Source organism: Desmodus rotundus, chromosome 10 (genome assembly GCF_022682495.2).
Source record: "Desmodus rotundus isolate HL8 chromosome 10, HLdesRot8A.1, whole genome shotgun sequence".
Taxonomy (NCBI): Eukaryota; Metazoa; Chordata; class Mammalia; order Chiroptera; family Phyllostomidae; genus Desmodus; species Desmodus rotundus.
The window spans coordinates 73,986,482-74,013,398 of record NC_071396.1 but is presented as its reverse complement, the minus strand read 5'-3'; the positions used below and the strand labels follow the sequence as shown (position 1 = coordinate 74,013,398).

The following is a 26,917-nucleotide window of genomic DNA, read 5'->3' as shown; positions in this document are numbered from 1 at the left end:
CACACCACACTTTCTGAGAAAGACCACAGGGCTTTCCTCCTGTTCTTCATGTGACTCCTCCCAGTTCAGGTCTCAACTAAACTATGATACTTTGGGATGCCTTTCCCAACCACCACCCAGCCACTGCCTGCCACACCACCCTACGTTAATATTACTTTCTGATATCCTCCTGTGTGTGTGTGTGTGTGTGTGTGTGTGTGTGTGATCATGAGTCCTGTGAGCAGAAACGGTTTCTGCCTTGCTTCAAGAATGAATCCCCTGTACTTAGAATGGTGCCTGTCACACAGCAGGGGCTTAATAAATTTTGTTGAATGAATGACTGAATAATTATCCAAAGAGTTAAATTATCTTCACATGATGGGGCCTGCAGATCTCTCATTCAGATGCTGAGCTCGTGGTCATCTCTTCTTTTTTTTTTTTAATTTTAATTTTTTATTGTTATTCAATTACAGTTGTGTGCCTTTTCTCCCCATCCCTCCACCCCACCCCAGCTGAACCCCCCTCCCTACCCCACCTCCACCCTCCCCCTTGATTTTGTCCACGTGTCCTTTATAGTAATTCCTGTAATCCCCTCTCCTCACTGTCCCCTCCCCACTCCCCCCTGACCATTGTTAGATTGTTCTTAACTTCAATGTCTCTGGTTATATTTTGTTTCCTTTTTTCGTCTGTTGATTATACTGTGGCACCTTAGGAGCCCAGCATGACTCCTGCAATGACAACCAAATCCTTCCCTACTCTCCTTCCATTGGATAACTGGGACTGACAGATGGTTTCTCAGTAAATGCACTTCCAAAGACAGCCTTGCTGTGGGAATTCCTACATTTAAGAGCCATTGTGGAAACGAGAGATGTTATGTCAGCTAAGCTTTCTACCAAAAAAGCCTAAATCCCCTTTCTAATGTGAACACGATGCAATTCCTTATCACGTCAACAAAGAACATCTCATTTTACAGTGCTACCAGGTGTGGGTTCTGGCAATTAATTGTGCAGTTAAAGGACACTTTTTACGATGAGCAAAGGAGTCAAGACCAGGCCTTTCCGGGGAGCCCTAATTATTCTTGAGTTAGTCACTACTACTGCACCCAGCTTCCTCCCACATGTAATTCAGTTCAGAAGCACTGATTCAGCACTTACTATGAACCAGACACTACCAGGCAGTGGGGCTTCAGAAGTGGGTAAGACATGGTCCCTTCCATCAAGAAGCTGACAGGCTTTCAAGGAAGAGAGGCAAGTAGGGTGAAGATAAAGCCTCTGGAATCATCTTTTCAGCCCCCATATAGGACACAGGACCTGGCTATATCTGAACCTTGAAGTATTATGGAGAAACCAAAGATGTATGATATCTGTAATATAACGTGGTGAACCTTAGAACATTAGTTTGTTATGAAATGCCATGAAAACACATGTAAGAGAGCAATTACTTTTAACAAGAGAATGGAGAAGTGTGATAGCTTTGTATTTTACAATTGTTTCCTTATTCAGACAACAGGGAGGAGAGATTGTTTGGACTATAGAAAGCCAGGTGTTCATAATTAAAGTAGTCTTCTGATGTCAGGGATTAAAGGTTAGTTCTTTCTACATGGAAGGACAAGCTTACAACCAAGAGAACGGCACCTTTCTCACTGACTCAGTAATTGATTAGTTCAACAAATACATATTAATCCCCTACTCTGTATGCCTGCTTTACTAAGTAATTCTATCCTATTAATGGCTGAGCAGCTGGTCCTAGTCTCAGTTAAAGAGTAATCCTTATCTGCTGCCTCTGCTTAGAAATCCATGCACTTACTTGTTCATTCAGTAAAAGCTCACAGCCTAGGGGAGTTGATGAGACAGGAACATAAGTAATGATGCCACCCAGACGTCAGCTTCCCCTGCCAGCCCCAGCCCCTCCTCTCCTGTGCCAAGCCTGCAAAAAATCTGCTCACATGCAAACATTGTGGGTCCAGGAGGCATCACTGAAGGGCTCACATTGAAAACAAAAGTTGATGCTGTATCCCCAGCAGCAAACAGCTTAAAATTTCCCACTGGACATTTCTGTTCTCCCCCAAAGGTTCTTTTCAGCAGGCCCACCATTAGTTTGTTTGTTTGTTTGTTTTCTTTTTCCTCTCTGATCTTTTTCACATGCAGCATTTAGTCTGACTGACTCCCCTCTCCTTCCTGAAATTTCCCTGGGAACTTCAAATGCCTCATATTTTTGTTATTAAAGCAGTTCAACTGGCCTTCCAAATTAACATACCCAAATCATTAGGGGGTTCAAGAAAACAAAGGCATTAGAGGCATCCCCCTAACAGAACTCAAGGAGGGAGGATTTCTGCTTCTTAATCCTCATCCAAAAAGAATTAGGAAATCTTACAGTAGCTGTTTGGGGGTGGGGGGAGGAGGCGGTATAAAGGGGCAAAATGGCAATGAAAAAAATACAATGAAAAAGAGAAAAAATATATAAATTTCTATCTCATTCAACTCTAAAATTAAATAGAAAGTTACATGAAATATAAGGGATACAAGTAAAGTATCACAAATAATGTCTGACTGGGATTATCAGGAAAGTCTCATAGAGAAGTTTTTTGTTGTTTTTTTTTAATCCGCACCCAAGGATATACCCATTTATTCCAGAGAGAGAGGAAGGGAGATAGAAAGAAACACTGACACAAGAGAAACATCAGTTGGCTGCCTCGCAAACGTGCCTGACAAGGGACCAAACTGGAAACTCAGGCATGTGCCCTGACTGGGAATCAAACCCAAGACCTTTTAGTTTGTGGGACAATGCTCCAACCAACTGAACCACACTGGCCAGGGCAAGAAGTGTCTTAAATCAATCTTTCTTAATATGTTTTCTTTGGAGTGCAAAAGAGAATTTGGGAAACACTGCATACTATATCCCTTTCTTAGAAATTCATAATGGATTTTGAATTATTAGAGACTCTAAGAAGTGCTAAGAGAGCAAGAGAGCAAAAAACTTGTTTAACTTTGTTTTAATCAGTGCTTTCAAAAGTTGACCTTAGAATCCTTTTTAATATCCTTAAAAATTGTGCAGTTGGGCAGGTAACACTTAGTATAACAGTTCATTAGCATAGATGTCCCCCAGAGCCCCAAATTTTCCCAGCTGTTCAATTTTTTTAAGTATATTTTGTTGATTATGCTATTACAGTTTTCCCAATTTCCCCCTTATGTCCCCCCTCCACCCTGCACCCCCCAACCCTCCAGCATTCCCTCCCTTAGTTCATGTTCATGGGTTGTACATATAAGTTCTTTGACTTCTCTGTTTCCTATACCACTCTTAACCTCTCCCCATCTATTTTATGCCTACCAATTATGCTTCTTCTTCCCTGTACCTTCCCCCTCATTCTTCCTCTCCCCCTCCCCACTGAAAACCCTCCATGTGATGTCTATTTCTCTGATAGTGTTGCTGTTCTAGTTGTTTGCTTAGTATTTGTTTTCATTGTTGTTGTTCTTGTTGTTGTTTTTGGTTCAGTTGTTGATAGTTGTGAGTTTGTTGTCATCTTACTGTTCATAGTTTTGACCTTCTTTTTCTTAGATAAGTCCCTTTAACATTTCATATAATAAGGGCTTGGTGATGATGAACTCCTTTAACTTGACCTTATCTGAGAAGCACTTTATCTGCCCTTCCATTCTAAATGAAAGCTTTGCTGGATAGAGTAATCTTGGATGTAGGTCCTTGCCTTTCATGTCTTTGAATACTTCTTTCCAGCCCCTTCTTGCCTGCAAGGTTTCTTTTGAGAAATCAGCTGATAGTCTTGTGGGAACTCCTTTGTAGGTAACTGTCTCCTTCTCTCTTGCTGCTTTTAAGATTCCCTCTTTATCTTTAATCTTGTGTAACTTAATGATGATGTGCTTTGGTGTGTTCTTCCTTGGGTCCAACTTCTTTGGGACTCTCTGGACTTCCTGGAAGTCTATTTCCTTTGCCAGATCGAGGAAGTTTTCCTTCATTATTTGTTCAAAAAAGTTTTCAATTTCTTGCTGTTGTTCTTCTCCTTCTGGCACCCTTATGATTCAGATATTGGAACATTTAAAGTTGTCCCAGAGGTTCTGAAGCCTCTCTTCATTTTTTTGAATTCTTGTTCCTTCATTCTGTTCTGGTTGGATGTTTATTTCTTCCTTTTGTTCCAACTCGTTAATTTGAGTCCTGGTTTCCTTCTTGTCACTGTTGGTTCCCTGAATATTTTGCTTTATTTCACCTTGGGTAGTCTTCATTTATTCTTTCATGAGATTTTTTGACCAATCTCAATCTGTGAGGATCTTGATTACCAATGTTTTGGATTCCACCTCAGATAGCTCTTTCTCCTCATCGCTTAGCTCCTTGTCTGGAGTTTTACTCTGTTCTTTCATTTGGGCCATATTTCTTTGTCTCGACGCACGGGTCTGGTTAACTGTTTCTTTAATTTCTTGGTTATCGGAGTTCCATGCAGTTTGATTTTCTGATACTTCTGATTGTTTATTGTTTTTAGATTGGTTGTTATCCTCCTTTTGGTTGTGCAAGGAAGCAAGGGTTCCTACCTACACCTCCATCTTGGCCAGAACTCCTCCCGAGCTGTTCAACTAATAAACAGCCTAGTCAGGCTGGTGGTGGAGTTGGGCATTTAAGGAACTGAGAATAAGGAAGAGGCAAGAGTTGATGAGGCTTGTGTCTCTGTGGAGAACCCACATCAGGCTATAGGAGCCATAGGAGAGAGAATGAGAGGTCAGGGGTTACTAATGCTTGGACATGTTAGAAGGCAAAAAGCAATGCTAGCGCCACAATGGCTGACAGACAGGTCTGAGGAAGACGAACAACCTCATATTATCTGCAATGTTATTTTCTGTTCTCGAAACCTTTTCCTCGCACTGTGTAGACCCAAGCTACACAGTCCCAGATTGTCTTATAGTTTTGGGGGCCTGCAAAGGTGATATACTCAAATAAGGATATTCTTCCTAGAGAATTACAGTCATTTTAATAACTTGCTGTCACGTAATCGCTACACTCCTACATGAGCAAGGATTTGGTTAAGATTTATGGCCTCTTAGTTCTACAGTGGCCATAACTTGATCCCTTCTCTGATAGCAGTTTGTCTGTAGGAACGAGGTAACCTTCAGATACTAAACAGCAAAATGTGTTTAATTTGAGTTATATCTACAAGCAGACTTTCTTGGCTTTCACAGCTGTACTTCAGCACTTTCACTTTAATATCTATGACCTACAATGTCTTTTGCTTGCTATCTCAGAATGTGATTTTTATTTTATTTTATTTTTTACTTTCCTTGGTAACTGGCACAAAGCCACATACACCAGAGGTTTTGTGATAGAGAATGTTGAATGGAATTCTGTTGCTGATTTATTCTTTGAGCATTGCTATTTCAGAATAGCATAAATTCAAGTGAAGTTTAGTTTAGTTGACTTAGAGAGTTGACTCATACATATTAAAATGTTCTGATGAATCTGTGGACTAAACTATGCAATATCCCTATGGTTAGAAATTATCTCTCTTTCCCATACGCTTCCTTTGTATCAGTGTGACAGCACTCAACTGCCTCCCTTATACTCAGTTCTGGTTTTGACTCCATCGATGGAAAGACATTTGAAACAGGAAACTTGTCACATTGTAACCCTCAGCAAATAGTAAATTAATGGGACATTACAGGCACTCAATAGTTGTTGAAAATTAAACAGATTTTAATTATACATGTGCCTATCTCTCCTACTAACTGATGAATTCCTGATGAAAAGATATTAAATCTTTCTCTTTTAGAATGTCCATCATGCTTGGGGAAGATAAGAGAGCTAATAACATTTAGTCAATAAGTACTGAATGTCAGGTACTTTCCATTCATTGTGTTTCTCTGTTTTACAGATGAGAAAACTGAGGCTCACAGAAGTTATATAATTTGACCCAAGGCATTACAGCTTATGAGTAGCCAGACCAAGACTAAAACCCAGTCTGTGGGTCTCTCCACACGGTGATGGTCACTAACCACATAGACCCAAGAAACTGAACTATGTGCTGCCAACAAAGAAAGCTAAGAAGCTATGATCATATCACAGAATTTTGAAAATGTTTAGGCATTTGGGACCCAGGTCACTCTGAAAGGAGAATAAAAGTGAGGCTAAAATAGGAGACTCGTTGAACATATATTTAAGAAGGAATTGACTATAATAAAAAAGACATGTAATAAGTGTTGTTAAGAGTAAGATAAATTAGAATCCTGAAACACTATTTATAAGAATGTAAAACGGCATAGCCACTTTGGAAAACAGTCTGGCAGTTCCTCAAAAAGGTTAAAAGTACAGGTAACATAGGATCCAGAATCCCACTCCTGGGTATATATCCAAGAGAAATGTAAACATATGTCCACACCCAAACTTGTACATGAATGTTTATAGCAGCATTATTCATAGTTGTAAAAAACTGGAAACAACCCAAATGTTCATGAACTAATGAATGGATAAATAAACTGTGGCATATCCATACAATGGACTGTTATTCCACAATTAAAAAGGAATGGAATACTGTTACATGCTACAATATGGAAGAAACTTAAAAACATTATGCTAAGTGAAAGAGGTCAGTCACAAAAGATCGCATATTGTATGATTCCATTTATATGGAATCTCTACATTAGGCAAATTCATAGAGTCAACATGCAGATCGAAGGTTTCCTAGGGCTGGGGGTTTGGGGAGAAAATGAGTGACTAATAATTGGTATGGAGTTTCTCTTTGGAGTGATGACTGTGTTCTAAAGTTGACTGTAATCATGATTGCAAAACCTGTGAATATATAAAACCAAACACACACCGAATACCACACTTTAAATGGGTTATTTGTGTGGTGTGTAAAGAAAAAAAAGCAGTTGGACTTCCAAGGTCCCCCACAAGGTGATGATTGTCTCCCCTTTTTCGCAGCAGAAGAGCAAAAGTTTATTACTTAGAGAAGTTCAAACTAAAGGTTTCTGATCTCCAGGACACCAGGAACAGGTGAGAGGAGGGGAACTATAATGAAATCAGGAGAAGAGGTGAAGTTCCTGTACTGAATATTCAGTTGGTACGATTTTTGCAAACTGTACCCACTGTGATGAAGATTGGTAGATTCTTCCTGGAAAAAAAATAATGATCCTGATTCTAGGAAGTCCCCATCGGAACAGGGCAACAAGATCAGCCTAGATTGACAGTCACAGTTAGTTAACGAAAGCCACCAAAACAAAGAGGTTCAAATTAACCTTTATAATGTTCCACTCTTATATATGAGAAGACAGCCAAGGATCACTAGACATCTGACAAAGTCTCTAACATGAAAAGACAAAGATTAAAATAAAGAAACCAAACAAAGTAATTTGGAAGAAATGTACATTATGTAGGATGAAAGTTTTTTTAAAAACTCCCACTATTAATATCTTTATGGAGTTAAAAGAACATAATATATCTATAAAATAATAACAGGATGCTATAAAAGGGAACCATCATCCATCACCATATATTTGACCCCCTTTACCCTTTACTACCCTCCCAGCTCCCTTCCCTCTGGTCACCACCATACTGTTTTTTGTATCTATGAGGGGTTTTTTTTGTTGTTTCTCTTGTTGTTCATTTGTTACTTTCAGTTTTATATCCCACACACGTGTGAAGAAGACTTGACTTTGGGTGGTGACCACGTAATGCAATGATACAGATGATGTATCACAGAATTGTACACTTGAAACCTATATAATCTTATTAAGTAATGGCACCCCAATAAATTTAATTTAAATAAATAAAAAGATAAAAAATAAAAAAGGAACCATCAGAGAAAAATAAAAATGTTTTAGAAATCAGAAATATGATTACAAAAATGAAAGCTTAATAGAAGAATTAGGAGACAGAGTTGAAATATTCCAGAAAGTAGAAAAAAGGACAAATGAATAGGAAAGAGTAAAGACAAGAAAATAATTAGAGAATCAATTCAGGGGGGTACAATATTCAAGTAACAGGATAAAGAACAAAGGGAAAAACATCAGAGGAAAAGCCAAAGAACATCTAGTATTGGAGGAAATGCGTCTTCAGAATGAAGGGCCCATCACTTCCCAGCACAAAGGAAAGAGATCTACTCCAAGGCACGTAGTCATAACATTTCACACAACACTGAGCATGAAAAGAAAATCCTAACAGCTTCCAGACAGAAAACAAAAAGACTATCACAAGAATAAATATTAATAAATAAAAAGAGTCTTTTTCCCATCTTACAAGATGGCGGGTGAAAAAACTGAGAAGCTGGATGCTAAGGAGAAGAAACCCCAAGCCAAGAAGGCTGATGCTGGTGGCAAGGTTAAGAAGGGTCACCTCAAGGCCAAGACACCTAAGAAGGGGAAGCCCCACTGCAGCTGAAACCCTGTCCTAGTCAGAGGAATTGGCAGGTGTTCCCGGTCAGCTATATATTCCCGAAAAGCCATGTACAAGAGGAAGTATTCCACAGCTAAATCTAGGATTGAAAAGAAAAAGCAGGAGAGAGTTATGGCTATTGTCACTAAACAAACTATGTATGGTGGCCACAAGAATGGTGGTATCCGAGTGGTTAAACTTTGCAAAATGCCTACTGAAGACGTGCCTAGAAAGACGTGCCTAGAAAGCTGTTGGGCCATGGCAAGAAACCCTGCAGTCAGCAGGTGAGGAACTGCGGGCCAGCATCACTCCCGGGACCATTCTGATCATCCCCACTGGGTGCCACAGAGGCAAGAGGGTGATTTTCCTGAAGCAGCTGAGCAATGGCTTGTTACTTGTGACTGGACCTCTGGCCTTTAATCGAGTTCCTCTGCGTAGAACACACCAGAAATTTGTCATCACCACCTCCACCAAAATTGACAACAGTGGTGTGAAAATCCCCAAGAATCTCACTGATGCTTACTTCAAGAAGAAGAAGCTATGCAAGCCCAGACACCAGGAGGGAGAGATCTTTGACACTGAGAAAGAGAAATACAAGATTACAGATCAACGCAAGGTGGATCTGCAATTTCTGCCAAAAATCAAAGCTGTCCCCCAGCTGCAGTGCTACTTCCATTCTGTGTTTGCTCTCACAAATGGCCTTTATCCTCACAAAATGAAGTTCTAAGTTTCTTTTGAAAAACCTAATTAAATAACTGATCTGTTAAAATAAATAAATAAATAAATAAATAAATAAATAAATAAATAAAAAGAATGGCTTCACACTTCTCAACAGCAAACTGGAGCTAAAAGAAAATTGATCACTGTCTTCAAAATTCTAAGGCTAAATTATTTCTAACACAGAAGTCTCTCATTTAAATGAGGAGGTAACAGAAAGACCTTTACAGACTTACAGATTCTCCAAAAACGTACCTGACACGCACACTGTTTTCAGGCAGCTGTTGGAGAATGCATTCCACTGAAACGGGAACAAACCCAGACAGATATGTGTGTGTGTGTGTGTGCGTGTATACACCCTAACCTAACCTTAACCCTAATCAGGTCAGAGGGCTCCAGGAAAGATTTCGTGAAGAAGATAAAAATTAGAGTATACCTAATATGTTTGAATACATTTTATAGAGGTTTAGGAAAGTGAAAGAGACCTTGGGGATGAATGATGTTGTATACATACACAGCAGGAAGCTAAACAAACAAAACGAGAGGATTATTAACCCCAGGGGAAACAATGTTACACAAGAAAGAATATGAATCAGCTGTGAAGAGCATTTACACTATTGTAATAATGCAAACACCAAATATTGATCTAATCAAGATTGGGGCACAACTATGCTGGGACGATGGAGGGCAACAGGTGTCCATGAGGGCTGTTAGATGGAGGTTAAAAGAATTAAATCTTCATCTGCTGTAAGGGGAAGGCAATATATAATGCTAAAGCCAAAATAATAATAATAAGGAAGAGTGCCATAAGCATGTCACTATGGGTCCATGATATGGGAGAACGTCTGCATAAAGAGCTACCAGCACAACAGGTTATCAACAATTCTTCCCATCCCTCTATCTGCAAGTCCATTTCAACTCCTCTTCATTCTAGAAGGGCCCTGTGACTTGCTTTGGCTATGGGCCTTTGACCTTTGGGCCTATGCCTTAGTGGCCTTTCAGCTTCTGTTTTCACCCCCTTGGCAGGCAGCTGCCATGTGAAAGGTCCAACTACCCTGCTGGACTAGAGGCCGCCTGGAGAGAGAGCATCCGTGGAGGATGAGGGACTATGACAGGAAGCAGAAAAGGACTAGTGAGCCCTCAGCCATCCCATCTACCTTGTTGATGCTCCAGCCATGGCAGTGAGGCCGTCCAGCCTGGCCAACCCCTTGGGAAGTAGAGAGCAGCCATCCTACCAAGCCTGACCGGAAGTGTGAAACCATGAATAAATACATAGCTGTTGTTTTAAGTCACAGGGTTTGGGGGTGGTTTATCAGGCATCAGCGGATAACTGAAAGAAAAGTAAATGCCAAAAAAAATGCTAAAAATGTTCTCAATGGAAAATGATGAAATGATGATGGGCTGGGCAGGAAACTGTTGTTTTTCATAATAAATCTATAATATTATTTGACTCTTTAAACTCATTGCAACTCTAGCATTGATATCAATAAAGTAAAGCAAACAAAACAAGGGAATGTAACGGAAATATAAGGTAAGATAAAGAAAAGAGCCCAGGTCCAAATGATGCTAATGAGCAGAAAAAGGTACCCTGCTCTCCAAAGGGTGTGTGCAGAATTCAACCCGAGGCAACAGAATAAAAAGTCGGGACATGTAGCCTTAAATACCTGGCACAAAGTTAGGTTCCAATAACAGCCACATTGAACAGCACAAGTTCAGATTTTTTTCAGGAGCCAGGCTGAAGGACTGTGGACAGAGGCCAGGCTGAATATAGACTCTTTTCCAAGCTGAGCTCAGTGCTGCCATCCACATAAGTGTATCCATCGGCTACTCCATACTGTTTCTACCTTGATGCAGCCCTAGCTCTTGTACAGTCATCATTGTTAGAACAAAACAGTACAGTCCCACCCACTGTTCAAATATGTAGTTGCTTCCAACCAGCTAGTTAACACCCTCTGCTACGAGCACTCCTGCAAGCTGCCTCCATGTGCCCCCACCATTACCACCGATCGTGGCAGGCCTACAAGTTGAAGAGGTGAGCAGGTGCCCCTGCACCTCGGAGGCCAAATGCTCGCTGCAATCTGGACCCCTGAGTCTACAGCCACCCCCCACTGGCCGATGTGCCACTGAAGTGCTTTCACATAGCTGTCTGTGGGGACTGTGGCTTCTGCCATGTGTCACTGGGTTGCTAGAAATTTCAGGTCTCCCTTTAGATGCTGCTGTGCTATTCTGGAGGGCTTTTCTCCTGAAGCCAGAGGCTGAGGTAATGGTTAAGCCTGGGCTTTGGAATTACAGATCTGGGCTTGAAGACTGGCTCTACCTTGTACTGACAACATAAGCTCACATCTTCTACTCAGTCTCCTATAGGATGGGACCAATAATTCCTATCACACATCGTTGGAAGGGAAAAATGAACTGGTAAATGGGAAGCACCTGACACATACTGACACTTGATAAATAGGAGGGGGTTTCTTTGAAGTTAAGGGGGCAGAGGGAGTAATAGCAGCTACTATGCTTTAAGGTCCAAAATAAATATACAGGACTTGAATGTTTGTGAAATATGGGATAGCTTTAGTTTTGGGTAGGGATTACTTTAGTCATCCAGTTTCAAAAGACATGAAGCTCCAGTCTGAAGTTAGCATTTGAGGGAGGGCAACAGAGGGAGAGAGAAATAGGTAGGGTGGGTTCAATTTGGGCTGTAGCTAATTGACACTGAAATATCTACTTAGTATTGAAAAAATGTATCTCAATGTACTGCAGGCTGTAAAAATTGAAGACAGGCATACTTTAACCTTGATTTAACCCTAAGAGCAGTATGGATAATATCTGCCCTGGTTTTATAGCTTTACAAATATAAAACTTCACGTTGCCCTACTCTGTAGGTCGTAGTCGTTAAGTATTCTGCCAGTGAATGAGCTCAGTGCAATGTAATAAAACGTCAGAGGTTCAGGGTATTTCTGATGGTGTAATTAGATCTGTCTTCCATTCAACCGCTCCAAATCTGCCCCCTACCCTCCTCCAAATGGATAAAGGAATTTGTAGCTATTTAAATACTTGTAGATTATTTCTAATATTACAAGAGACTTATTTTTGATTACTCAGCTGGTGACTTTCATGTTTTGTAATGGGATTACTTTTTGGTTCAATGATATAGTTTGTATGAGTCAAAATTATAAACACATAAAATGACTCCATATTCTGGCACAATTTATAATTCTGACGCTTGTAAAAACAGCAGATTCTTGCTTTTAGGACAAAGAGAGATATTCTACATTTTTTCCTTCTGTAACAGTCCATCAAAATTGAGGAGAATTTTTTGTAGTCCCCCCTACCAATTTCTTAAATTGGTAGGGGGGACTACACAAGGTTTCCAGTAGCAGCCAACTTCAACAACTTAAAAAGAAACAAATATGACACTCAAACCCTTGACCTCCACATCCATCACTCATGTGTGACTACGGGGGAGGTGATGTGCCTCCCTTTCTTCAGCGAAGGACCTTCTCATCCTGTTATGCTGGTCAGGTTAACAAGAGAGTCAGGATGAGGGCTTGATTACCCACCTCAAACTTTATTATATAAAGGCCCTGGAAGGGACTCAAATACATGAATCATTTGACAAGAAAAACTGATGCCATCACTTCTCTGGAGGCACAGAAAAAATAAGTGGTCTTTGTTAAAAAACAAAAACAAAAAACTTATACATCTGTTTTGTTTCGAAATCAATTAACTTCACATTTACTTTATCCAAACAAATATGCCCAAGCAATATACTGTAATTAATTACAAGTGAGGGACCAAAATAAAGCTTAAGAGACAAAGTGTGAGAACAACCCTGAATTGGATTTTCTCTCATTTCCCGGGCTGAAATGTCATACTTGAGTTTCAAGCGTGGCTCTAAGGCACCATTTGCCTCTATAAGGACTATTAAATTACTATTAGAGTAATGTAACTTGAAATATGAAATGCAATTCAAGTCCATTAATTGGCTCAAATCTCCCCTCCAAATGAAAGTAACCCTGTCTTCAGCCAGGTTGCCCTCTCCTCCCAGTTCCTCCTGCCACACTTGTCTGAACTTCATTCAGATAAGGCACATCTGACCTTTCCTTTGGATTCCAGTTGTTTATACCTGTCTTATCCTGCCTACCAGCCTGCAAACTCCTTCAGGATAGAGGCTATACACATATTGAGCATTTGAAGATATTTAAATAATATACTAAATAAAGAATAAATGAAAGCTAATTAGGACTTGGTGACCCAATTATAAATAATAAATAACATAGAAATATAACAGTTTAATGGAAAATTCACACTACCAATTACATAGACATGATGTTATGTGGTTAAAAAATACATACACATAACCTGCCCTAATATTTATTTAGAGACATGGTTGTTTTATATTTTAATTTCTTGATGTCATATTCTTACTGTATAAAAATGGACACTGGATTTGAGATCCAAATCTTTAAAAATATTATACCATTACCAGCAGTCACATGAATAATAGTACTCTTGGAAATTTAGTGTTCCTAGCTATAGTAAATGTTTTTACATATATTTACCAAATTTTATACCACTACTATAACAAATGAAAAAAACGCACCATTTCACTGTAACTATAAACTTCACTATAAATACAGTCCCTGGAGTTTTGGTAGGGCTGATTTTTGGACTACGTTACAAAAAGGACACCACCAGTGAGGGCAGCTGGGGATGGACCATGTTAACTTGGTTTCTCATTGAGAACACAGCCCCCTGTCTCTGAGATTAGTTTAACACATTTGTAACTTAAAAATTACCTTCACTTTCAACTGAACTTTTGCCTTCGTGGTATAAACTACATTACTTAATTAACTGAACACAAACGGTTCATAATTGGCAATTATATTACTGCCTGAAGGAAGCAGCAGGTTATAATAACAGTATTACAACTAAAATGTCTTGAGTTCTCATTAAGTGATGGATACCATTCCAAACAATTGATCTAGACTAACTCTTTATCTCAAAACTACTCTACTTGGTAGGTGCCATTGTTATCTTTCATTTGACTGATGAGGACATTGGGGGCCCCAGAGGTTAAGTAGATTGCATGTGGTCACCAGGCCCTCTGGTTTCAGAGCCCACACTCCTTACCGTCACACCAATATCATCAGATTCAACTCCTGGTATCAGTACATACAATTACATTTTATGAAATGGTTATATTTTAAAGTAATATTTTCAACCATAAAGTTGGACTATTTTACTTTTGAATAATACATTGTTATATAAATATCAACCAGCTTCCTAACATTTCTATGTCACAAAGAAGTGACTGAGGCCCAGACAAGTTGGGTTACATCCACAGAACCAATGACACTTTAGCTTTTCATGTAGAATGTCAAATATTCAAGTTCTCAGGGTACTGAATATGACTTCATGTGACACCGAGTTATAGTCCCAAGCCATTCGGGAAGCATAGGGAGTCATATTTAATATATCCACATTTAATAATTATTTAATTTTTAAACCTTCTCCCATGTTGAAAAACACATTAATTTTATATTTTAAGAGTATTGATTGAATATTCATGGTAAATTCAGGGGTTAAGAGAGCTCCTAGGATCTTTTCAGAAGCTTTTTTAAAAATATATTTTATTGATTATGCTATTATAGTTGTCCCATTTCCCCCCCTTCACTCCACTCCATCCTACACACCCACTCCTGCCCACATTCCCCCTCTATAGTTCATGTCCATGGGTCTTACATATAAGTTCTTTGGCTTCTATATTTCCTATACTATTCTTATCCTCCCTCTGTTCATTTTCTACCTACCATTTATGCTACTTATTCTCTGACCTTTACCCCTCTCTCCCTCTCCCACTCCCCTGTCGATAACCCTCCATGTGATCTCCATTTCTGTGGTTCTGGTCCTGTTCCAGTTGTTTGCTTAGTTTGTTTTTGTTTTTGTTTTAGGTGTGGTTGTTAATAACTGTGAGTTTGCTGTCATTTTACTGTTCATATATTTTATCTTCTTTTTCTTAGATAAATCCCTTTAACATTTCATATAATAAGGGCTCGGTGATGACGAACTCCTTTAACTTGACCTTATCTAAGAAGGACTTTATCTGCCTTTCCATTCTAACTGAAAGCTTTGCTGGATAGAGCAATCTTGGATGTAGGTCCTTGCCTTTCATGACTTAGAATACTTCTTTCCAGCCCCTTCTTGCCTGCAAGGTTTCTTTTGAGAAATCAGCTGACAGTCTTATGGGAACTCCTTTGTAGGTAACTGTCTCCTTTTCTCTTGCTGCTTCTAAGATTCTCTCCTTATTTTTAATCTTGGCTAATGTAATTATGATGTGCCTTGGTGTGTTCCTCCTTGGGTCCAACTTCTTTGGGACTCTCTGAGCTTCCTGGACTTCCTGGAAGTCTATTTCCTTTGCCAGATTGGGGAAGTTGTCCTTCATTATTTTTTCAAATAAGTTTTCAATTTCTTGGTCTTCCTCTTCTTCTGGCACCCCTATAATTCAGATGTTGGAGCATTTAAAGATGTCCTGGAGGTTCCTAAGCCTCTCCTCATTTTTTTGAATTCTTGTTTCTTCATTCTTTTCTGGTTGGGTGTTGTTTCTTCCTTCTGGTCCACCCTATTGGTTTGAGTTCCAGTTTCTTCCCATTGCTATTGGTTCCCTGTACATTTTCCTTTGTTTCTCTTAGCATAGCCTTCATTTTTTCATCTAATTTGCAACCAAATTCAACCAATTCTGTGAGCATCCTAATTACCAGTGTTTTGAACCGTGCATCTGACAGGCTGGCTATCTCTTCATCATTTGGTTGTATTTTTCTGGAGCTTTGATCTGTTCTTTCATTTGGGCCATTTTTTTTGTCTCGATGCATCTGTTACGTAGTAAGGGGTGGAGCCTTAGGTATTCACCAGGGCTGGGCAACCCATGTTGCTGCGTTGTGACACTGTATGTGGGGGAGGGGTCTAATAGGGAGCAATGGCACTTGTTCTGCCCTCTGCCGGCTTTCAGTCACTCCCTCCACTACCCACAGTCAAATTGGGCCCTTCTGGTGCTGATTCCCAAGTGGGTGGGTTTATGTACATTCTAGACCCCTGTGGTCTCTCCAAGGAACTCTCCTGTGAGGCTGGGAGTTTCTCCCGCTGCTGCCGCAACCCCCACAGGTATTTTCAATCAGAGGCTTGAGGCTTTATTTCCCCGAGCTGGACCCCTGGGTTGCGTGGTCTGTTTCACTCCCCAGTTGTTCCTCCTGGTTTATCTGCACTCAAATATGGGACCACCTGCTCAACCAGCCACCACCTTTCCTCGAGTCTTCTCTGCCCAGCTTCCCATCTCCGCCCCTCCTACCAGTCTGGATGAATATGTCTTCTTTAACTCCTTGGTTGTCAGACTTCCACACAGTTCGATTTTCTATCAGTTCTGGTTGTTTTTTTGTTTTTAAATTATTGTTGTCCTTCTTTTGGTTGTGTGAGAAGGCATAGTGTGTCTACCTACGCCTCCATCTTGGCTGGAAATCCTCTTTTCAGAATCTTAATTTGGGATTACTAATTTCTGCTTACACTGGCTTTCACTACTATATAATTATGAAGGTTGCTTAAGCAATTGGCAAGACCTATTGAATGTACTATCTTGGTTTGTGCTCTTCAAATATCATTCACTTAAAGAAATCAAATAACTGCTTGATGTTACCTCCTTTAAGCTTTGAATTGTACTTGTCAGCAGTAAATAAATACTTTCTATGAACAATGCCTATACCTCCCTGTTTCTTGTTTGAGATGTTTACTTATCATTATTTTGTTTGTTTATTTTTACTCATCGCCTATTGGTGATTACAGTCTATTCTTGAAAATGGCACTTCTGACAATGTTTCTTGTCTCACTGTAAACCTGTGAGCAAGCCTCCTCTAGAGGCTACTTTTAGAGCTGATGGCTTCAGTGGGCCAACCACATTCATTCCATCAGCCATAAGCAAAACCTCCTAGAAAATCAACACTATACCTGGAAGCAAACCGGAAATCTGCTTTACCTTTGCAAGAGCTCCCATCTAGAGTCTCCTCTAGTGGCTGGCTTTCTTCAGACCTTTGATGCCAGGTTTTTATAGGTCTGAGTCCAGAGAGTAGGAGCTTCTCTATCTTGCTCACTCACTATCTAGCAGAGTGCCGTACCGAGTAGATACTTCATGATGTGCTGAGTGTATGATTAAGGTATGGCCAGGAGGGAGGCTAGGCTAAAAGTGTAACATGTGGATTCTGAAGTCAGACTGTTTGAGTTTGAATACCAATTTCCCTACTGAGTAGCTGGGTGCCCTGAGACAGGTAACTCACACTCTCTGAGCCTATGTTTTCCTATCCACATAATAGAGGAAATAACAAAGCCTGCCATGGCAAGTACTCAATAATGTTAGTATTATTAAAAAGAAAAATAATAAATGCAGATATTAAGTGGCCCATCAGTCATACCTTAATAGTTGTTTGTAAGCGCAAACCACGGTACAGAGCAACGTCATCCTTGGCATTTACCTTCCAACGCATGACCCTGTTCCCTGCTTCAAGGCCATAGGCAGGAACTCCGGGAGTTGAGAGAGGCTGTGCCTTCAGAGAGGCAGACTAGCAAAAGATGGAAAGGGCAGAACCAGCCTGGTGGAGCTGACCCTTCAGTAGGGGTAGAGGCTCTCTGCAGATGACCACATCAAAGACCTAGAACACTCCCCCCACCATCCCACCCCCCCCCCTCTGGCAAACTGCCTGATTCTTTTCACTCTGACACCCTGGCTGAAGCTCCAAAGCATCCTCACCATATACTGACAGCAGGAAGGCTGGGCTCTGCCACCCCTCTGGGCTTCCTCTCCTGGAGCTCCACCCCTTCTTCCCACCATGGGGAGACGTGTGCCAGACTTTACCCCCTGAGAGATTACTCACATACTGGGTTGACCCAAGGCAAAACATATTTTTTCTATCACAAAACTTAAATATCTATTTTCCTGTTTGAAAATTAATATTTCAGGGTCCACTTAACTTATTTCAGCAGTAGTTGCATCAACTGTTCTGAAGTAACATTTGAATGAGGCTAAGTGTTAATCAGAAAATTAGATACCTAGTTATGATGTAGCTTGAATGCTATCATCTGCCAGCTTTTCCCATTCACACCACTATCAGTGGATGAGCTACATGGAAAGGGGGGCGGGGCATGGGAACAATCTTAGAGACTGCATAGGAGGCCACAGAAAAGAATCTATACTTAGCAACAATTAAGCCTCAGATCAAGAATGTCAAGCATCCCCAAACTAATGAAAAGTTAAAAGTATAATTAGATTGTAAATTTGCCTTCCAGAGGAGGAGCAGCCCCAACTCCCAATCACTGAAGGGGAAAAGGCCTCATTTTGTTTCCATTTCCCTTAAGAAAACATGAAATCTTTGTATGTTAAATGCAGTCCACCCTTACACATTTGTTTGCTTATCCCAGTTAAGGACAAGAAATCTTAAGGAGATACTGGGAGGGAAGGGAGAGTGGGAGGACATGGTGAAAAGGTGAAGGCATTAAGAAGTACAAAAGTACAAATTGGTAATTACAAAATAGACATGGGGATATAAAGTAGAGAATAGGAAATATAGTCAGTAATGTAAGAGCTGTGTATGGTGCCAGGTGGGTACCGGAAATATTGGCGGAACACTTTGTAAAGTCTATGATTGTCTAAGTGCTATACTGTACGTCTGAAACCAATACAAAATAATATTGAACATAAACTGTAATTTAGAAAAAAATTTAAAAAGAAACACTGGGAAAGCAAGGAGAAAGAGGGTTCCCCCCCAAAAAACAACAGGAAGTAGAAGTCTACTGCTTATTATTGCATTTTGAAAGTATTATTGCCAAAGAGGATTGCAGAAATTCTTACATAAAAAGTACAAAAATAAGCAGCTGAACACTATGCTTTCATAGCACCAACCTCTGTGTTAAGTTATGACAGTGGTTTGGACCTCTGTGGTCCCGTGTGCTGGTGGTTGTTTTCAGCCGTCTCTTGGGCAGAAAGTGCTGCTGCACTGAAACTCACCAATACTCCCAACTTTCAGAAACAGCAATGTGATTTAGTAATGACACACCTAACTCTAGAGGAGTCAGATTCCTTTATAAAAAATGTAAGTATCCAAACCTATGAGATTTATGGTGCGGTATAGCTAATTGAAAATGAAATTGGAAGTAAATTAAAACCAACTTCATGTTTTAATCAGTTTAGAAGACTTCAAGTATTGCAGCAATGGGGTAAGTAATTTTCTTCTGGAAAATATATAATGATGTCATTATTTTGGTACTGGTGACTCCAGGGATGGAGGAAATAGAACAGAGACAGATATTTGCTGAATGCAACAGATAGGTGGCGCTGTGGCTCATGACAAATATTGCCTTAGGTTGTCTGGGTTACTACAAAGGCCATGTCTAAAGTATAAATATCATAATTAGAAAGTCAAATAGGTACCTTAAAAAGGTATCTGACTCACACAGGAGCTAAATTTTTGCTTTGGAAATAAACTTCTATAACTTATAAGGTGTCCACTAATTTTTTATTTGGCTAAAGAATGTTTTAGGTTAATACTTCGATTTTAAGAATTTGCAGGGCTTGTCATTGACATCTATCATTTAGGAAAATCAAAGTCTAATGAGACAGTGCCTTTCTGAAGCACAATGAGTTAATAACTACAACATCAATCACAAACCCAAGGAAATCTTTGAGTTGTTTATCTATGGCAAACTATCAAAATAATTCCACTTGGTAAAGGTGGCTTTCCCTTTTGGCTAGAAAGGCACTCTGTGCTTGGTTGGCTTCAGAAGCCTTGTGTCCAATTTCTTGGCCTCACTCCTTTCTGGCTGCTGCACCAACTTTGGCTGTTTAGTTGTCTGAGATTCTCTTCTTCTAGTCTACACCAGAGGGGTTATCACACCTGGTGTCCTAGGTCATTCTCAGCAATGCAGGGAAACTGGCAATGCTTGTCTTTAGAAGCCTACTACCATCCTTCTCATTGCCACTTCCTATTTCTTCTAGACTCAGTTTCTACATATAAAATGTGGGGGTTAAGCCCCGAATGGTGTGGCTCAGTTGGTTGAGAGTCCCCACAAAGTGAAAGGTCACCAGTTCCATTCTCCATCAGGGAACATGCCTAAGTTGCTGGTTTGGTCCCTGGTCAGGAAGTGTACAAGAGGCAACAAATCAATGTTTTTCTCTCTCACGTTAATTTTTCCTTCCCTCTCTTTCTCCCTCCTTTCCCCTCTCTCTGAAAATAAATAAATAAATACATAAATGCATAAATGAATAAATAAATACAATAAGTACAATAAAACGTGGGAGTTAAAATACCTACCCGATACAGTTGTTAAGAGGATTGATTGACAGAGTGCTTGGGGAGCTTACAGTATAGTATCTGGCACTTAGGTACTAAAAATTATTAATGTCCTCTTTGCTTCCCACCTCAGCAGATAGACAACAGAATGTAAACTATATGGCAATAGTTGGTAAGCAAACCTCTTACAGAACATTTCATTTTTAAAAAGGGTTTCAAAGTAACAATCTATGTAGGGATTCACCAGTCCCTGATCTCCCTTCCCCCACTGGGGCAGAAGGTAATTGGGGCCTTTTCAGCAGTGCCCAGACCACAGGGGGTGAGCAATGAGCCTTCTTAAGCTGATCCAGAATGCAGTGTAAATCTCACAAAAATATGTTTAGAATTTTTAGGTGTTTTTTATTGCAGATTTGAAATTACACTTAAGTATCCAAACAGCAAAAAGTCATTTACCCAGTCAAAAGCATAACATGATCTTCAGGGTTTAGGAGTCCCCAAGAGTGAGTGGCTGGCTTACTTTTCCAAGAGTTAAAACCCACTAGCTTCAGTGTCCAGCGACGAGGAAAATAACTTTTGGCTAAAATGAGGGTAACTGAGCCCAGAGTAACTTTTAGCCATGTGTAACTTTCCTTTTTGGAAGGGTCCTTTAATCAGTGCTAGCTAAGGAAAGTGCGTGTTTCCTAAAATGTAAATGAGAGAAGAGAAACTGAGATGGAGAGAGGAGGAACACGCACTGCGTTCTGAAATTCTCTAGCCAGAAAGTTGTATCATATCTTTTGCTTTTTTTCCCCCTGGGGCGGGCCACTCTTTACTGGTTGTTCAATCTTGTCCCTTCCCAGGGTCTCCTAACGTCGAGATGTAATGCCTCGGAAGGAGAAGTAACTGGTAGGACCTATCGCTCTGGAGTGTTTAGCGAGAACTGCCTTCAGAGAAACTTAGAGCCAAAAAGTTACTTCTGGAGCGTGTGGGGCTCCCTCGGCGCCGCGCTCAGACAACCACTCCCTGGCAAGTCAAAGCGATCTCTTCGCGTGGTTGCGGGCGACTGGAAACTCGGTCACCGCGGTCCGAAGGCCTGTCGCGCCCAGCCCCCTCACATCAGCCCGGCCCCCGCCGGGACTCAAACGTGTCATCCTAGCACGTAACCAGGAACTCGAGTCCTGCGTATACTGGACGCCGGCCCATCACCAAACAATTCCCTTTGATGCCTCCACTGTAATTGCTTATCTCACATATAAATCAGAGTTCTGCTGACAGATCCTCTTATTTCAGCTAAACTGAAGGCTGCCCTGCAAAGCCTTCCCGTTGTGATTGTGTTTAAGGCACGTCACATCGGACACTTCCCTAAACCGGCCTGCAGGGGACACCGCCCAGCGGACGATTAATGGGATGGTTTGTGTCACCCCTGAACACACGTGGGCACACCAACTCCACAGGCGGGCACCTGGAAGGGACGCGGAACCGAGGGCAGTTATTTTCCAGTCCGTGGGTCTGAAGGAGAAAGATGCCAAACGCACTTCCCGAGCCAGCTGAACTCCGCGGGCACCTAATCACTGCCAGATGTAGGGAGGGCGCACGGAGAACATCCCCGAGTCCAGGAGAAAACACCCGGCCGACCTCACGTCGACTTCTAGGATGGAGAAACTGCAACACCGGGGAGAAAAGCGGACCCGGGAGAGTGCGGAGCGCCGCAGAGCGGAAAGCAGACTCGAGGGAATGATGATACCTCCACTCTCCTCGGCATCTTTTTTCAATTAAAAAGTTGGAAACTGGAATCCATAAACAACGACTTAGGGCTTCAAATTGTTTCGCAGAGACACGATGGGAAGGGGAATACTTGCACGCTTCCGAACCCCAACCTCTGGGTCTCCTGCCGTGCCCAACCCCGGAGGCCGAAGTGCCCCAAGTGTGCACGCACCAACCCGGCGCCCGCTCTTACCCGGCTCCGCACCCCGAAAAAGTTCGCGCAGGGACGCACCTTCACTCCCTTCCGCACGCCCCGAAGCCCGCTCGGCCCCGCCGCCGCTGCCGCTGCCCTACCTTTCATGGTGACGGAGGAGACACGCCGCCAGCCAGGGAGCCCCGAGCCGCCAAGGAAGTTCGCGAAGAGCAGCGGTCACTGCGCACCCATGGCAGCCGCGCCGCGCGTCGGTCCTCAGCGCTCCAGCCCTCGCTCGCTCGCAGCCGCCCCGCGCTCCCGGCTCGGTGATCTGTGCCTGTGCCGCGGGGCTGACGCGCGCGCCGCTCACCCCAGGCGGGAGGCGCCGCGCCCGCCAGCGCCCCTCCCCCTGGCCCTCCGGGGCGCGCGGGCCGCCGCGCCCGCGCCCCCCTCGCGCCCTCCCGCGCCCGCCCCGCCCCGCCCTCGGGCCTGCGTTCTCCCCTGCCCTGTCACTTTCTCGCCTGGCGTCTCCTCGCTTTCGCTCGCCCAGGTTCTTTTACCCTTTGGACAAGCAGCAGAACGAAGCCTTCGGGGTAGTTAAGTGATCCTTCTCGGTGTGCGCGAAAGGTGCTGCTTCTGAGCTGCTTTCTACATCCCAATCTACCTAGAGTGTGGAGCGAAAGAGCTGGGGAGCAGCAGTGTCGCAGGGGTGGCGAGGTATGGTTGTCCCTTTCCCAGATAGCTCTGGGGCATGGAGGGTTAAACTGAGGGGAAAAGTCCTCGGGATTCCAAGTTTCCGAGTGTACTCGTCGACGCTCAAAGGAAACAGGGCAGCAATGGAGCGTGCTTACTGTCACCTGGGGAGAGCTGTCACTAAATCCGAAGTCACCATTAAGCACAGTCCCTGCAGAACTTGGAGCAGGATTACAACTCTTGGACCTTCCAGGAGAGAGACAGAGACAGGGACCAAAAAATGCATCACACTCCCCTTGGTTGGCAAAGTCACTCTCTACACCCACCGCTCGATCTGTCGACCCTGTTTTACTACGAAAGGGGAAGTGGCTCCATTGTAAATTCCTCTTTGTGGCCCATCATGTTGCCCCACTAAGTTATCTTTCCACTTAGAAACCTTCTATATAGGCCCATTGCTTTATTGCTTCAAAACTTTAAGTGGTGAGTGGCACTGTGAGGAGGCAGAGATGCAAAGGAACTTTCTTCAACAACTCTGAAATGAAAGAGTATCGCGTAACTTGCTAGCACACCGAAAGCAGTACAATTCTGGCTGCGCAGTGGCTACAGTTGCACAGATTTTCTTTCCTGAGGACTTGGTGATGCGGTGTGACCAGCCCATTGATTCATTCTAGTGCCCAGAAATGAATACATTCTAAAATATTTCACGGACTGTCCTTTCCAGAAGCTCTCTTTTTTTGAACATTAGAGGAGAACTTGTACATGACTAGTAAAGCAAAATACAAAAACTGGCACTTTTTTTTCACTTTAGTAGTTGATGACACCACAGGGTCTCTCAGAGTTGATCTGGAGACCTGCTCCAGCTCTCACCAAGATACTTATCTTGTCTTGCAGGGTCCCTGAAGGGAGCCCAGAGCTTACTAACCAGTGTTGGGATAAAGTAAATCGGTCAGTTTCTTTGAGTAATAGTTTCTCCAAATGAAAAATGGAGAGAATTTTGGCTCCAGTATTTGAATTTTAAAAATTATTTTTAAAAAGCCTAAATTATAGATTGACATCAAAAACACAGCTAGTAAAAGAAAAAAATAGATACATTGGATTGAATCAAAATTTTTGTGCACGAACAGACACTATCAACAGGGTGAAAAGGCAACCCACAGAATGGGGTTTGCAGATGGAAACCTACAGAAAATGTTTGCAAACCATATGTCTGATAAGGGGTTAATATCTAGAACATATAAGTAACTCCTACGACTCAACAAAAAACACAAACAACCCAACCCCAAAATGGGCAAAGACTCAAATGGACGTTTCTCAAAAAAAGATACATAAATGGCTAATAAACATATGGAAACTGCTGAACATCACTAATCATTAGAGAAATGCAAGTCAAAACTACAATGACATACCACTTCACATCCACTAGGATGCCTATTATAAAAAAAAATTAAAAACCACAGAAAATAATAAGTGTTGGTGAGGATGTGGAGAAATTGGAACCTTTGTGCATTGCTCGTAGAAGTGTAAAATGATAAGTGTAGAAGTGCACTTTCCAAAGTGCAGCCACTGTGGAAAACAGTGTGGTGCTTTCTCAAAAAATTAAACATAGGACTACCGAATGATCCAGCAATATTTGGTTCTGGATATATGTCCAAAATAATCAAAACAGGGACTTGAATAGATACTTGTATACCACAATAGCTAAAAGATGAAAACAAGCAAAGTGTCCATCAATGGATGATTGGATAAACAAAATACTATATATACTAACAATGGAATATTATTTAGCCTTAAAAAGGAAGGCAATTCTGACATAGGCTACAACATGGATGGATATTGAGGCAGTGTGCTCAGTGAAATAAGCTAATCACAAAAGGGCCAATATTGTATGATTCCACTTATGTGAGTTACCTAGAGTAGTCAACTTTGTACGGACATAAAGAACAACGGTGGTTGCCAGGGGCTGAGCAGAGGTGAGAATGGGGAGTTTCTGGTTTGCAAGATGAAGAGAGTTCTGGAGATGGATGGTGAAGATGGTTGTTCAATAATGTGGTTGTACTTAATGCCACTGAACCACACACTTGAAATGACTGAGATGATTAATGTTACGTCATGTTACAGGTATTTTACACAATATAAATTTTTTTCTAACAGTAGAATTATGAGGTTGAAAAAAACTCCACACAAACCTAACCTTATCATGGTAGTTATAATGAACCAGATTCTCACAGACCTGCTGATGAGAAAGCAGGCTCAGAAACTCTTTAGAGAACAATTCGAAGTACTTCTGGAAGACTGGCTCCTTCCTCCAGCCCCACTACCGTCAGCACGGAGTGGATTGAGCCCTATTCTAGAGTATAAAAGGGCTGGAGGATGTGGTTACATGCAGATCATCAGTTAACCAAGATTTCTCTGGGTAGCTGTGGGAGGAGTTGAGGATGGAGTTGGGACTCCAGGAGAGAGGCAAAGGCAAAGAAGAGGAGAATGGTGTGATTGGCAAGGACTGAGTCAAAGCTGTGAAGGTGCCTTGAGCTCCTCAGTGGAAAGAGGCTACAGGGCCTCCAGGTCATACTCAAGCCTCCCTTCCTCCAGCAGCAGGAGCCATGTCCTGCATTCACATTACTTTTATAACCCTGGAGATGGCATCTATCTAGTTTAATCCTCACCCCAACCCTATGCTAGTATTGCCTTCTGACTGATGAAAAAGCCCAATAGCCCTTGCCTCCTCCTTTTCCCTCAATCCCAATCCTGAAGGGGAGCACTGCTTTCCACTCCAAAATATGACACCAAAAACATAGTCAACAAAAGAAAAAATAGATAGATTGCATTGCATCAGAATTAAAAACGTTTGTGCATAAACAGCTACCAACAGAGTGAAAAAGCAACCCACAGAATGAGTCAGATAATTCTCCATCCAGGAGTCTGGTAGCTGAGACAAATTGGGCAGTTAAAGCTTGTTTGTCTTTTTGAGCTAAGTAGAAGGGGGTGGGGGTTGTTGTTTGGAACTTCAAAGGGCGGGAAGGCAAGTCTATGGAGATAGAAGAGCAAATGTTTGGTAAATTAATGTTTTCTGGGCCATCTCTCACAAAGGGACACAGATTAAATGGGCCTTGCCAGGCTCCTCCCTGTCTATCACACACTACTTCATAGTACACCATAGTTATCTACGATGATACCTCCCTTCCAAGAACAGGTCCTCTGTCTAAATTCCTCTTAGTCAGTTATGAGGAAAGTCAAAGGTTTTTCTTTTCTTTCTAAAATTTTAAATTAAATGTATTGGGGTGACATTGCTTAATAGTATCATATATGTTTCTAGTGTATATTTCTGATACTTGATCTGTATATTGAGTCTTTCTTTACTTTTTAACTAAATCTTTTTTAATTAATTAATTTATTTATTTTTAGAGAGAGGGGAAAGAAGGGAGAAAGAGAGGGAGAGAAACACCCATCAGTTGCCTCTCCCACACCCCCAACTGGGGACCTGGCCTGCAAACCAGGCATGTAGCCTGACCAGGAATCAAGTTGGCAACCTTTTGGTTCACAGGCCAGCACTCAATCCACAGAGTCACACTAGCCAGGAAAAGTCTTTCTTTTCTTAAAAATGACCAGTTTTGCCCTGGCAGGTAGATCAGTTGCTTGGAGCACCAACCCAAAACACCAAGGTTGCTGTTTCTATCCCTAGTCAGGGCACATACCAGAGTTAACCAATGAATTCATAAATAAGTGGAGCAACAAATTGATCTCTCTCTCTTTCTCTCTCTCATACACACACACGCACAAACACACAACTTTCTCTCTCTAAAAATTTTTTAAAATAACCAGCTTAAAATAATCAATATCTCCAAAGGCATATTTTGGGTGCCAAACTCTGCTTCCTCCTTACCTACTCCAAGGCCACCAGCTTCAGGACTGTTCCTGGAGCCTCTTCTTAAGTTCAGTGTAAAGGTAAGAACCAAGAAAAATGGAA

General features: G+C 41.6%; 1 protein-coding gene and 1 pseudogene across 1 annotated transcript in view; one reads left to right on the top strand and one right to left on the bottom strand.

Annotated features, from left to right (window-relative positions):
* The window catches only part of COLEC12 (collectin subfamily member 12), a 207,038-nt gene extending 184,424 nt beyond the window's left edge, over positions 1-22,614 (bottom strand). Inside the window, exon 1 of the mRNA XM_024580580.4 lies at positions 22,422-22,614. Within this exon, the coding sequence (XP_024436348.2) occupies positions 22,422-22,428 (7 nt within the window). The 5' untranslated portion in view covers positions 22,429-22,614. The remainder of the gene's footprint in view (positions 1-22,421) is intronic.
* Positions 8,212-9,070, top strand: LOC112322925 (large ribosomal subunit protein eL6 pseudogene; annotated as a pseudogene).
* Positions 22,615-26,917: the final 4,303 nt, after the last annotated feature.